Source organism: Cucurbita moschata, unplaced genomic scaffold, assembly GCF_002738365.1.
Source record: "Cucurbita moschata cultivar Rifu unplaced genomic scaffold, Cmos_1.0 Cmo_Scf00011, whole genome shotgun sequence".
In the NCBI taxonomy this organism is placed as follows: Eukaryota; Viridiplantae; Streptophyta; class Magnoliopsida; order Cucurbitales; family Cucurbitaceae; genus Cucurbita; species Cucurbita moschata.
Genome location: NW_019268527.1, coordinates 3618850 through 3630700, shown reverse-complemented (window position 1 = coordinate 3630700; position 11851 = coordinate 3618850). Strand labels below are relative to the sequence as shown.

At 35.1% G+C, this 11851-nt stretch overlaps 1 protein-coding gene across 1 annotated transcript; it reads left to right on the top strand.

Annotated features, from left to right (window-relative positions):
* The first annotated feature begins 598 nt into the window (after positions 1 to 598).
* Positions 599 to 11497, top strand: LOC111449254 (DExH-box ATP-dependent RNA helicase DExH5, mitochondrial-like). Its single transcript, XM_023089077.1, has 19 exons — positions 599 to 1029; positions 1702 to 1856; positions 1946 to 2033; positions 2330 to 2572; positions 3306 to 3401; positions 4310 to 4498; positions 4589 to 4748; positions 4823 to 4953; positions 5653 to 5820; positions 5905 to 6177; positions 6462 to 6656; positions 7929 to 8132; positions 8292 to 8361; positions 8462 to 8610; positions 9401 to 9706; positions 9981 to 10040; positions 10170 to 10322; positions 10439 to 10549; positions 10904 to 11497. The coding sequence occupies exons 1-19, from the start codon at positions 706 to 708 to the stop codon at positions 11369 to 11371; spliced, it is 3543 nt and encodes a 1180-aa protein (XP_022944845.1). The 5' UTR covers positions 599 to 705; the 3' UTR covers positions 11372 to 11497.
* Positions 11498 to 11851: the final 354 nt, after the last annotated feature.

Genomic DNA, 11851 nt, shown 5'->3' with positions numbered 1-11851 from the left:
AAATTATTAAATAAATTAATTTATTCTCTTATTTTTACTGAGAAAATATTTTAAAAAAAATATATTAGAGTATGGTTAAGAATGAAAAATAGAAATAGAATTGGAATGGAAGTATTTTCCTTAAGGTTTACTTAAATAGGATACAAACTATCAACCAATATCTAAAAACAAAGAAAAATATATAACTAAATCGAATAAAATAAAATATATTGCAAATCAAATCTTAGGATAAAATATACTACTAACAACTCAAAAAAATAAAAAATAATAATATTAGTTGAGATATATTCTATAACTAATTATTAAAATATATTTTTCAAATATTTTGATAGGTATAAATCAATTAACTTAATCTCTCATTCTTTACGGAGAAATATTATTATTATTTATTTATTTATTTATTTATTTCTATTTTATTGTTGAACTATTAAATGTTTAATAGAATTTGGAGTCTAATAAATTTATATCAAATTTATTTTTTAAAAAATTAATTAATTAAGATTTATGTAAAATATAATTTAAAAAAATCCACGTCGGATGGAGGACTCGTGAGGAGCAGGGTCGACTTCAGCTTTACACCGAACTCAGGAAACGAACTCGCGCCTCATTCTCAATGCTCAGACCTTCGTCTTCCTCCTCCCCTTCTTCACTGTCTCCCGCTTCCTCCGCCGCCATTTTTCTCAGCTTCCCATTCTTCTCCCTCGTATGCCATATCCTCATCTTCGTCCTTCTCTTCAATTCTGCAAAGCTCCAAAATCCTCCCATTCTTTTCCTCATTTCGCAATGAAGGACCGCTCTCCTTCCTCCAATGCCGCCGTCTACGTCCCTCCTCACCTCCGTCTCCGCTTCGTTCTTACTTCTTCCAATCATTCCCCTACTGTTTCCGGTGTTCACTGCAAGCTTCGCCAGGCGGAGGCTCCTGCTCCGCCTTCTCTGCATGCTCCTTCTCAGGAACTGTTCGATTCCGCCTATCACAATGGGGCTCCGGTGGAGAGTCAGGATTGTAATTTTGAGTTTTCGAATCAATCGGTGAGATTTTGTTCTTTTGCTGTGTTTACGTTTTTATATGGCTGAGAAGTTGATTAGCGGCGTATTCTCAATTCTGTGAAATGACTGCGTGTATTTGAATTAAAGCCTAATATTCTCTCGTTACTTGGATTGAGGCTTCTTTTTGCTGGATTGGTATTTTTTTTTTTTTCGATTGTTCTGTTTTCAATGTGAAAAATTGCGGCTCAGCAATCTCGGTTATTTATTGGATGGTTTAGATTGCTGGCTATGGCGTTCGTTAGATAAAGCCATGTTGACGTCGGGCTGCTAGTGACAATATTGAGTAGACTACTTGTTGTATCATTGTTCTTAACCAAGGAAATTTTGGATAAAATTTTTGATACCATCGAGATATTTGACTGGCGCCTCTAGAAGTACATGTAAATGTTTCTACTTGTTTTTGGTACTGGATTTTAGAAACAAAGGTCGGTCTGTTTAGAGTTCTTGATTGACACTACTTGTTTTTGGCACCTCTAAGAGTAGATGATCCTTTCTTCTTGAATGGATATAAAACTATTTCTTGTACAAATGCGTGTACATATAATCATGTTGCATATATGTAGTATGTGAACATGTACCTTGATTTGATACGTTTTCTAGTTTTTATTTACTTTCTTACAAGATTGTTATGATAATTTCTTGAAATATTTACAGGGCGTTTCACCTGCCGTCAATATTGATTTGTGGAAAAGAAAGTTGGCATTACTCTTACGTGACAAGGACATGCAAGAGGTAGTTTCAAGGGAAAAAAAAGATAGACATGATTTTGAGCAATTAGCTGCTTTGGCGAGTAGCATGGGACTTTTTAGGTAACTTTTGGTTTCTTTGAATCTGCAATGTGTTTATCACTAAAATAGATTGTTGTTTTTCTAAATGTTCTGGTTGTCATTCTTGGTAGCCATCTATATGCCAAAGTTGCGGTTTTTAGTAAGGTCCCATTGCCAAACTACAGATTTGATTTGGATGATCGGCGTCCACTGAGGGAGGTATTAAGTGTTGTTTCATTTTACAGCCCATTTTTGTTTCACATATTTTAGAAGCCATCGGCACGTGCTAGTTATCATAGTTTTTTGATTCCTCTGTTTTCTTCACATGGAAGCCATATTTTTGTTTGCATCGTTGCCAGCTTATTGTTAATTTATGATGTAGTGCATCAACATCACAAAAATGAACAGTTGTATTTGTGCCTCGTTTTAAAATGTACAATTTTTGGGTTTACTTTTCCGTAGTCTGATTTTGTGCATATTTTTCTAGAAATTGAAGCTTTTTGAATGTGAAACAGGTCTCTTTACCTTCTTGGTTGCTTAGAAGAGTAGATGAACATCTGGGAGAGTTTCTCTCTCAGAAGTCTAGGTTTGAAGGTTTTCAAGATATCTCTGACTATAGATCAATTAGCAGTGCTGGCATTGCTACAGATGAAGGGCTTTTTGAGCAACCTGTGCTACAAGCATCTAGTAAGGCTGTGATGGAACAAATTCTTTGGCGAAGAAGTTTGCATCTGCGTGAACAACAGCATGCTTGGCAGGTCCAATTTCCCTAGCACCATCTGTTATCGATATCCTTCAAAGCATTTCGTTTGGTTGAGTATTTTTTGAACTTTTACATTATAGGTTTGACTGTTCTGTGTGGTCTATGACTAGCATGATGCTCTTACAAATTTTGCCGAATACTTGTGCAAGATCTTTTTGGTTCTCTAAGATGCTTGCGTTTGATCTTATAAATATAGTTGTAGTACTCAAAAGGTTACACAGAGCTTATTTTATAGTTGAGAAAACAAGTGACTTTGAGGTCTATTTGATGCATGAAACAGCATTTAGTTAAATTAGGAAGTACTGGAGTGTATTGGTGAACATTTGATCTGACAGTGTAGAGTTCCTATTACTGCACTTGTTAAAGAAATTCCATTTTTTGTTCATAAGTTTGTATGATTTGAATAATGACATGTAAATTCTTTTTCAAGGTAAAATTAAACTTTGCAGGCTTCTCGTTTTGAAATGAGTTGTGATGAATTAGTGGGATTTTACATTTAGACAAAAGTTTTTGTGTAGATACATTTATATCTTTTAGCTAGAAAAAAGCTTTTATGCACACATCCATATTTTTTGGAAGTTTTTTTTTTTTTTTTGATAAATACAGTATACAGTAAGATATGGTTACCACCTAGGTTGCAAGTCATTTTTCTCATGGCACATAATGTTGATTTTTTTTTCTGGTATTTTTATTCACTTTCTGCTTCATACATTACTTTGGAAAATCAGTCATCTCCTGAAGGAAGAGAAATGCTGGAGTTTCGGAAAAGTCTCCCTGCTTACAAGGAGAAGGATGCAATATTGACCACAATCTCACAGAATCAGGTGCTCATGGTTCTATATATTAATATATCATGTCTTTTTAACTTGCTGTTGCATGCTAACATGTCATTTCACTATAAGCTGTCATGGAATGGCATTCTCATAATCATAAATTTAGTAGCCAAAGCTGCAGCTCATTACCCTGTACAACACATCTATCCTAGAGGAAGGGCTAAGGTTCTTTGGATCAACTCCATTTCTTCAGTTGTTGGTATCTCTGGACGGAGAGGATGAGAAAACCATTCCAAACTAAGGAATGGAATCTTGAATACTTTTGGGATATAATCTCTTCAATTTTCTAGTTGGAATTTCTTATTATAACTTCTAAAATATAAATTAGTTACACTTTCTTTGGAGAGCTTCTCTAGAAGTTCCGTGGTGTTTTATGGGTCCCTTATAATCCATAGTTTGTATCTGTATTCATCTTTTCAAAAGAGTTATTATTTCTTATGATGATATGATGGGCTTGGAAAGTTCCTTCTCTGTTAAATGGAAAAGAAAAAGAAATTCTATTGTTCTTTTTTAAAAAGTCCACCATTTTGAAAATTTTGTTCTATTTTTGTTTAATAATCCAGAAATTTTCTAATCTGTGTATTTTTTAGAATAACTCGTAAACTTCAGTTCTGTTGTACCATCTTCAAAATATACATGTTGATGAAAGCTATTTTCACATTATGGTTTTGAAAAAGAATATTGGTTCATCTTCTCACCCATATTATATTAGATTGTTTGTCAGATCTGCCTTTATGTGAAAAGTTATTACTATTTTTTTTTATATTTATTACGCCCAAAGTTCTATTTTTCTGTTATTATTTTATGAGGTATCATTGTTGGTGTATACTGCAAAAAAAAAATTAATAATTTTTCAAGTGTATATTTGCCTTGTAACTGCTGGATTTTGGATTCTGCAGGTTATTATTATATCAGGTGAAACTGGTTGTGGCAAGACTACGCAAGTTCCCCAATTCATTTTGGAATCAGAAGTAGAATCACTTCGTGGAGCTGGTTGCAGCATCGTATGTACACAGCCAAGACGAATATCTGCTATGTCTGTCTCTGAGAGAGTCGCTTCTGAGAGAGGGGAGAAATTGGGTGAATCTGTAAGCCGCTCAAAGTCTCAAACCAAAACCATTGCCATTTAACGTCATGGATTATGATAAAGTTTCTATTTCTTCATATATTTAATCAAGGTTGGTTATAAAGTGCGGCTGGAGGGTATAAAGGGGAGGGAGACTCATCTACTCTTTTGTACCACGGGCATCTTGTTGAGAAGATTGTTGGTTGATAGAAATTTGAAAGGCATAACTCATGTTATTGTTGACGAAATCCATGAACGTGGAATGAATGAAGGTGAAGAGTAATTCATATAGGTGATTTTGGTCTATGAAACTATAACTTCTCATTCGATATATTTTTCATTCTAGATTTTCTGCTTATTGTCCTGAAAGATCTCCTTCCTCGGCGGCCAGAATTGAGGTTGATTCTAATGAGTGCAACTTTAGATGCAGAACTTTTCTCATCCTACTTTGGTGGTGCTCAAATTATTCACATTCCGGTAATAATATTATGAAGTTCGTTATTCTTCTTGGAGAAGAGAATTCAATGTTATGGAATCATGCCTGCCGTTTAGTCTTATTCCTCTATGAATGAATTTGAAAGATTACAGGCTTGGCTTCAGTAACTAATAATTAGATTTGTATTATCTATTGTTTCTTTCTTGAGAACATTTTTGTTAACTCCATGGATTGAGCATAGTTGTAAAGGAGATTGATTCATTTAAGTGAAATCACATCGTTTGCAGAGTTTCTAACCTTGGACTGTTCGATAGAATTTTTTTTTTTTTTTTTTTTTTGCAAATCAGATTTAGGAACTCAATATTAAGGTTATTTTGCAATTATTTTCAGACCCTCATGTTTTTCTTAGAGAGGAACTATCCGTTCACTCCCAGAGAGAGGCATTTTGTGAGATTAATTTGAGAAATGGTCATTTTAGAAATTGCAGCTCTGGTCATCAGACTAAAGAGTTGAACTTATTTCTTAGATGTTAATAACCCTCAAAAGGCTATATTTCTTAATGTCTGGTTGTTTGAGTTGGATAATAAGTGGAAATTTTGATGAATATGGAACAATTCCAAAACCCTCAATTTGTTTTTTTTTTTTTTTTTTTTTTTTGCCTGTTGGTGGAAGTTAGCTCAATTCAAGACTGGAAATTTAGTTGAATGCAGCGCTGAGTCCTTTCCTTTGGTCTGCATTAGGGATTCGCACACCCTGTCCGAACTCATTTTCTGGAGGATATTCTAGAAATGACGGGTTACAGATTAACTCCATACAATCAAATAGATGATTATGGTCAAGAGAAGACATGGAAAATGAGCAAACAAGCACCAAGAAAGAGGAAAACCCAGATTGCCTCCTCTGTTCGGGTATGCAAAGTTTTTGGATGCTCTAGTACTTTTAAAAATCCTAATCTGCTAACACTTTTCCCCACTTGAATCTTTTGTTATTAGGAAACACTTATGGCAGCTGATTTTAAGGAGTACAGTCTTCAAACTCAGGAGTCTTTATCGTCTTGGAATCCTGATTGTCTTGGTTTTAATCTCATTGAATATCTTCTAGTCCGCATATGTGAGAGTGAAATACCTGGAGCTATTCTTGTTTTTATGACTGGGTGGGATGACATCAGTTCTCTGAAAGAGAAACTTCAGTCTCACCCTTTATTAGGAGATCCAACTCGTGTATTGTTGTTGGCTTGCCATGGTTCAATGGCCAGTTCAGAGCAGGTAATGATTGTGGAAACAGAATGATTTGATTTGCCACATCTCTCTCTCTCTCTCTCTCTCTCTCTCTCCCCCCTCTCCTGTCTGCGTGAGATATTAGTTAGCATGATATGCTCTTTTCCTTCTGCATGACATAGCCAATAATTTTCATCTTTATTGAGAGAGGAACTGTGAATGCATGAATGTGCTCCTGTACACTCTATGCTCTTTCTTCGTTCTTTCTAAAATTTTATTTCCCAAATTTGTATATCCATCAACACTTCAACTTTAATGTTAAATGTCTGCAGAGGTTAATATTTATCGAACCTGACAAGGGAATGAGAAAGATAGTGCTTGCAACAAATATTGCTGAGACAAGTATCACTATAAACGATGTTGTGTATGTTCTGGACTGTGGAAAGGCAAAAGAAACATCGTATGATGCTTTAAATAACACTTCTTGTTTGCTTCCCTCATGGATATCCAAGGTTTCTGCTCAACAAGTAAGGTTATATTCTCTTGCTAAGGATATGAGTAGATCCCTCGAATGTTAGCATGTATGAGGAACCATATGGGATTTCCATTCTATTTTTTGTTTGAATGTTTCTCTATGTATGATTGATATTCCAATTATTTTACTCATGCCTTTTTTCCCACCTCTCCTTTGTTGGAGGGATTTTTTTTTGCAGACAGTTGGATGATGGCTGCCTTCTTTTATTCTTTTAACTAATCCTTCTCTGGCCCTTTAGGGACCTCCAATAAAATTGGAACTAATCCTTTTTTGTCCTCAGAGGCCAGAGCATTGTTTCCAATCACTTAATAAGGCTGCATTATAACATTAAATTTAGTACCCGAGAGGCTGGTTATTTATTAGTAGATACTATTTAGTGTCTTCATTTATTTGATCTGAATTATAGGAGGTATCATGCTTATGTTTCCAGCTTTTAAATTATTTTTACTAATTGCTAACCTATGATCTGAATATGTTCTCAGAAATATCCTTTTTAATCAAACCTAACCAAGTATCAGGATGATTCTTTCTTAAACTTTTTTAACTTGGGAAAGACCCGCTTTTCAAGAGGCTTGAGCTACTGACAGTCACTTTTTGACGTGGAATATTTGAAAATACATATAAATTTAAAACATTTAAACACATACATGCACATCTGAAATTTAATTAAAATAGTAATAAAAATTTCGATTTTTACAAAAGACAGACAAAAGACCACTAAAAGACATTGCTACAAGTTCAGATTATTTCAAATACACGAAATACAGGAATTAAAAGACAAATACGAAAGAGAGTAATCTGATAAAAGGCTTGATTATGATGACCTGTGGATTTTTGCCTTCATGGTTTACAATGACCTGGTTGTACCTATATGCTTAACATGGACGGCCTAATGAACACATAGTATAATGGAATAAGAAACAAGATAAAAAGCGAATGCTAGTAATTGGAAGCAATCATAAATAGGAAAAAGTTATAATTCTTGTATATCTGGCCTAGAGCTTCATGCTGCCCAATACTTTATTCCTGAAATATATGTAATCTGCAATCAAATATGTCACAGTTCCGGGCGTGGGGTTTCTTTTGCCATGTCATTTCCATGTCTTGACTTTCTTTTTCCTTGTCTATACATCCTTTTTCTAAAAGTTTGACCATGGATGACAATGAGATCTGTGTGTGCACGCGCGGAGGTTTGAACATATTTCAAGTATTTCAAATCTTTTAGTCTGTTAATTTTGATCTTTTTTATCTTCCCACCTTGTAGAGAAGAGGAAGGGCTGGCCGTGTTCAACCAGGCGAATGCTATCATCTATACCCTAGGTGTGTGTTTAATGCTTTTGCCGAGTATCAGCTGGCAGAAATTTTGAGAACACCTTTACAGTCCCTCTGCTTGCAAATAAAAAGCCTAAAGCTTGGAAGTATATCGAAGTTTCTATCTAGGGCTTTGCAGTCACCAGAGCCCCTAGCGGTTGGTCTTTTTCATTCATATTTTGATCTGGAAACAATATATAATGAAGTTAATGCATTTAAATCCCACATTTCGTTGTCTATGATCCCCCTTTGCATGTTTATCCACCTTACTTTTTCATGTTTGCTGGAATGATTTTTGGTCAACTATTGTTTGCAGGTTCAGAATGCTATTGAATATTTGAAGATCATTGGAGCATTTGATGAGAATGAAAATCTTACTGTATTAGGTATGGCGTAGGGTTTAATTTATTATTTCTGTCTTGAGGATCTATGGTCTCGTATAATTTGTAATATGGAACAGATGACCTCATTCAGTGCTTTTGACAGGTCGTTATTTGATTATGCTCCCAATGGAGCCAAAACTGGGAAAGATGTTGATATTAGGTGCTATTCTCAATTGTTTGGATCCAATTTTGACCATTGTTGCTGGCCTCAGTGTGAGGGACCCTTTCCTAATGCCACTGGAGAAGAAGGATGTAAGTGTGCTTGCTCATGGTATATTATATAATAGGCTTTGCATTTGCTTTAGTTTTTAACAGGTCAAATTCGTTATGTTACCTGGAATTTATTAATGCCTCGGGCATTTAGTACTTAGGCTTGGTCTTAATCTTTTGGATTGAAATCCAATTCTGTAGTTAGGTTTTCAGACTCCTTTTTGTGGACTAGTTTGTACTTTATGTCCTTGTATATTCTTTCATTTTGATCAATGGAACTATGGTTTCTTAGCCAAATAATAATGATAATAATAACCTCCTCTAACTCTTTTATGTGTATATAGCTCAAGCCCTCAAGACTACTTGTGGCTGATAGTAATTATTCAAAAGAGGATGTCAAAAAAGCTGAGGAACGTAGGTGTTTGGCGTTTTATCGCTTCAGTATGTAGGTTTTCCCTTCAGGGTAAACTAAAGTCGAAGTGAAAAAAAAAAAAAAAAAACTCTCTTTGCTATTACAGCGACTGTTCTGATGGAGGTTCTTTCGGTTTAAACCACAATCATTTTTTTAATGGTAAACAAGGAGATCAGATAAACATCTTAAGAGGAATAACACAGCCTAAAAGCCTTTAGGATGAGGAATCCCTAAGCCTAACACAGAGGATAAAGGAATAGGGTGATGTCTTATCTTCTTCCTCTTCAATATTGCTCATCTACTGAATACAAAGTTTTTTGCAGAATTGAAAATTAACGACAAGCCATATAAATCTACAATCAAAATAATAGAAATAAAAACAGTTCCCTCATTAATGTATTCTGTTTTATTTATTTTAAGGCTGCAGAGGCTGCAAAGTCCCAATTTTCACAAGATCATAGTGATCACCTTGCTATCATCCGGGCTTATAGGGGATGGAAAGAAGCAGAGAGGAACTTTGGTGGATATGACTTCTGTTGGAAGAACTTCCTTTCTGTACAATCAATGAAGGCTATTGATTCACTGAGGAAGGAGTTTTTCTCCTTGCTTAGAGATACTGGCTTGGTTGATGGGTACTTGGACTCCTACAATGCTTGGAGTCTTGATGAACATCTCATACGTGCAGTTATTTGCTATGGCCTATATCCTGGAGTTTGCTCTATTGTGGTATGTTGTTGTCCTTATCTAATTTTAACCAATCTTTTGTCTTCCTTTTTCTAATCCTTTTGTGTCAAACAAATTAATACATTTATCGTTTGTTATTTCCATTGTCGGGGTCAAGTAACTCTATTACAATAGAACTAAAAAAAAATTACCCTATTACAATAAATTATCATTTGGTTGGCCGAATCATCTTCAAGCATAACTTCTTTGTGCTTGCTCCCAAATATGATGTCACTTTATTACGTTTTTGGTGTTCACTAACATTAATGGCATACAGCATAACGAGAAGTCATTTTCTCTCAAAACTATGGAGGATGGCCAGGTGCTTCTCTATTCGGTATGCATGTTCTTCAACTGCTAGTATTTTGTAATATGCATTTATTTTTCTTTTGACTAGAAATGTAGTCAAGTTATTACAATTACTTATTATCACCCTTTTAAGTACCATCTTAACTTTGCTGTATAGAACTCGGTCAACGCCCGAGAGTCGCGGATTCCATTTCCATGGCTAGTTTTCAATGAGAAGATAAAAGTGAACTCTATTTTCCTTCGAGATTCAACAGCTATTTCTGACTCAATGCTGCTTCTCTTTGGTGGAAACATCTCAAAGGGTGATCATGTAAGTATTCTACGGAATCAACATTTTCTCCTGCATACTTTTTGCAGTTGTTTTTTCTGCTGCATTTTTTTTTCAATTATTTTTCAACCATCATACGTGAACTCTTGTTCATGCAGGATGGACACTTGAAAATGTTGAGCGGTTTTTTGGAATTTTTTATGAAACCTGATGTAGCTGAGATGTATCAGAAATTAAGATTGAAACTTGAAGAGCTTATACAGAAGAAAGTAAGTGGAATATCGTTTGTCGTGTGTTGATAGGACTTTTTGCTTTTGTTTTCTTAGTTTTAGTTGATAATGTGTTCTCTAACTAAATTTTTTACTACAATTAATTTAGATTCCATATGATATATCGTTCTGTTTTATAGCTCTTACAATGAATTCATTTATGTAACAATATCTTTACTTTACTTTCAATTTCTAAAAGTTATTAAAATCTCAACCAAAATTAAATCCACTAAAAAGGGTCTAACTTTACATTATGTTTTTAAAATATAGAAAATATAGAAACAAAACTTCATAACGTGAAATGTTACTAGACAACACTAAGTGCTTCTATTCATTGATCTGGTCAATGTGCAGCTACTAAATCCAAAGATGGACTTGCACTCCCACCATGAGCTCCTATCTGCTGTACGCTTGCTTATTTCAGAAGATCAGTGTGAAGGTCGATTCGTTTTTGGCCGCCAGATCTTTCAGCAGCCCTCCATGGCATCTACTACTTTGGCAGCGGCACCAACTTCTGTTTCAAGAACGGAAAGTCGACCTGGTGGTGACAATTCTAAAAGTCAGCTCCAGACATTACTAACAAGGGCTGGATATGCTGCACCCACCTATAAGACTATGCAATTGAAGAACAATCAATTTCGAGCAACTGTGGAATTTAATGGACTGCAAATTATGGGACAACCTTGTACCAACAAAAAGAATGCAGAAAAGGACGCAGCAGCTGAGGCTCTTGAGTGGTTGATGGGTGGAACTCGGTTGGGGCACGAGTATATCAATCAAATGTCTCTGATGCTAAAAAGGAACAAGAAGGATCATAACTAAGTCGATCATCTCCACCTTTTTTAACGGCAGCGTAGTTTGAAAATGCAGTAAAGACAGAGCACCACCAATGAAAGCTCAGGTATTGCTCATCAGTTCACTGTCCTAATCTCATGAAGATACTTCAAATAATAAAAACTTAATAACTGACAAACTTTGATATTCTTGCGATAACAATATCACGTGACCTTGGTAATTTTTTTTTTCCTTAGTAACAGATTTGGAGAGGGAGGAGCAGAATTCGCTGTTCATGAAAATACAAGAACATTCATTGGCTGGAACTTGGATCGATCATAGGGCTGAGGTTGAAGGCATTGGAGTTGAATAATGAGAGGACGAGAAAAGTCATGTGTGTGCAGAGATGGAGAAAGCGATGCTATTCTGCAAGGTTCGGTTCAGGAACTTACATGTGATTATTTTGTATATGAATTTATAGACCCTATTCACGTTACTCGTAAAAAAAAAAAAAAAAAAAAAAAAAAA

What these genes read in the sequence shown, in the direction of transcription:
- LOC111449254 (XM_023089077.1), top strand. Translation starts at nt 706, where the DNA reads ATGCCATATCCTCATCTTCGTCCTTCTCTTCAATTCTGCAAAGCTCCA. An exon ending in ATCGGCGTCCACTGAGGGAG is followed by an intron (nt 2,034 to 2,329) that starts GTATTAAGTGTT and finishes AATGTGAAACAG; the next exon opens with GTCTCTTTACCTTCTTGGTT. An exon ending in TGAAAATCTTACTGTATTAG is followed by an intron (nt 8,362 to 8,461) that starts GTATGGCGTAGG and finishes TGCTTTTGACAG; the next exon opens with GTCGTTATTTGATTATGCTC.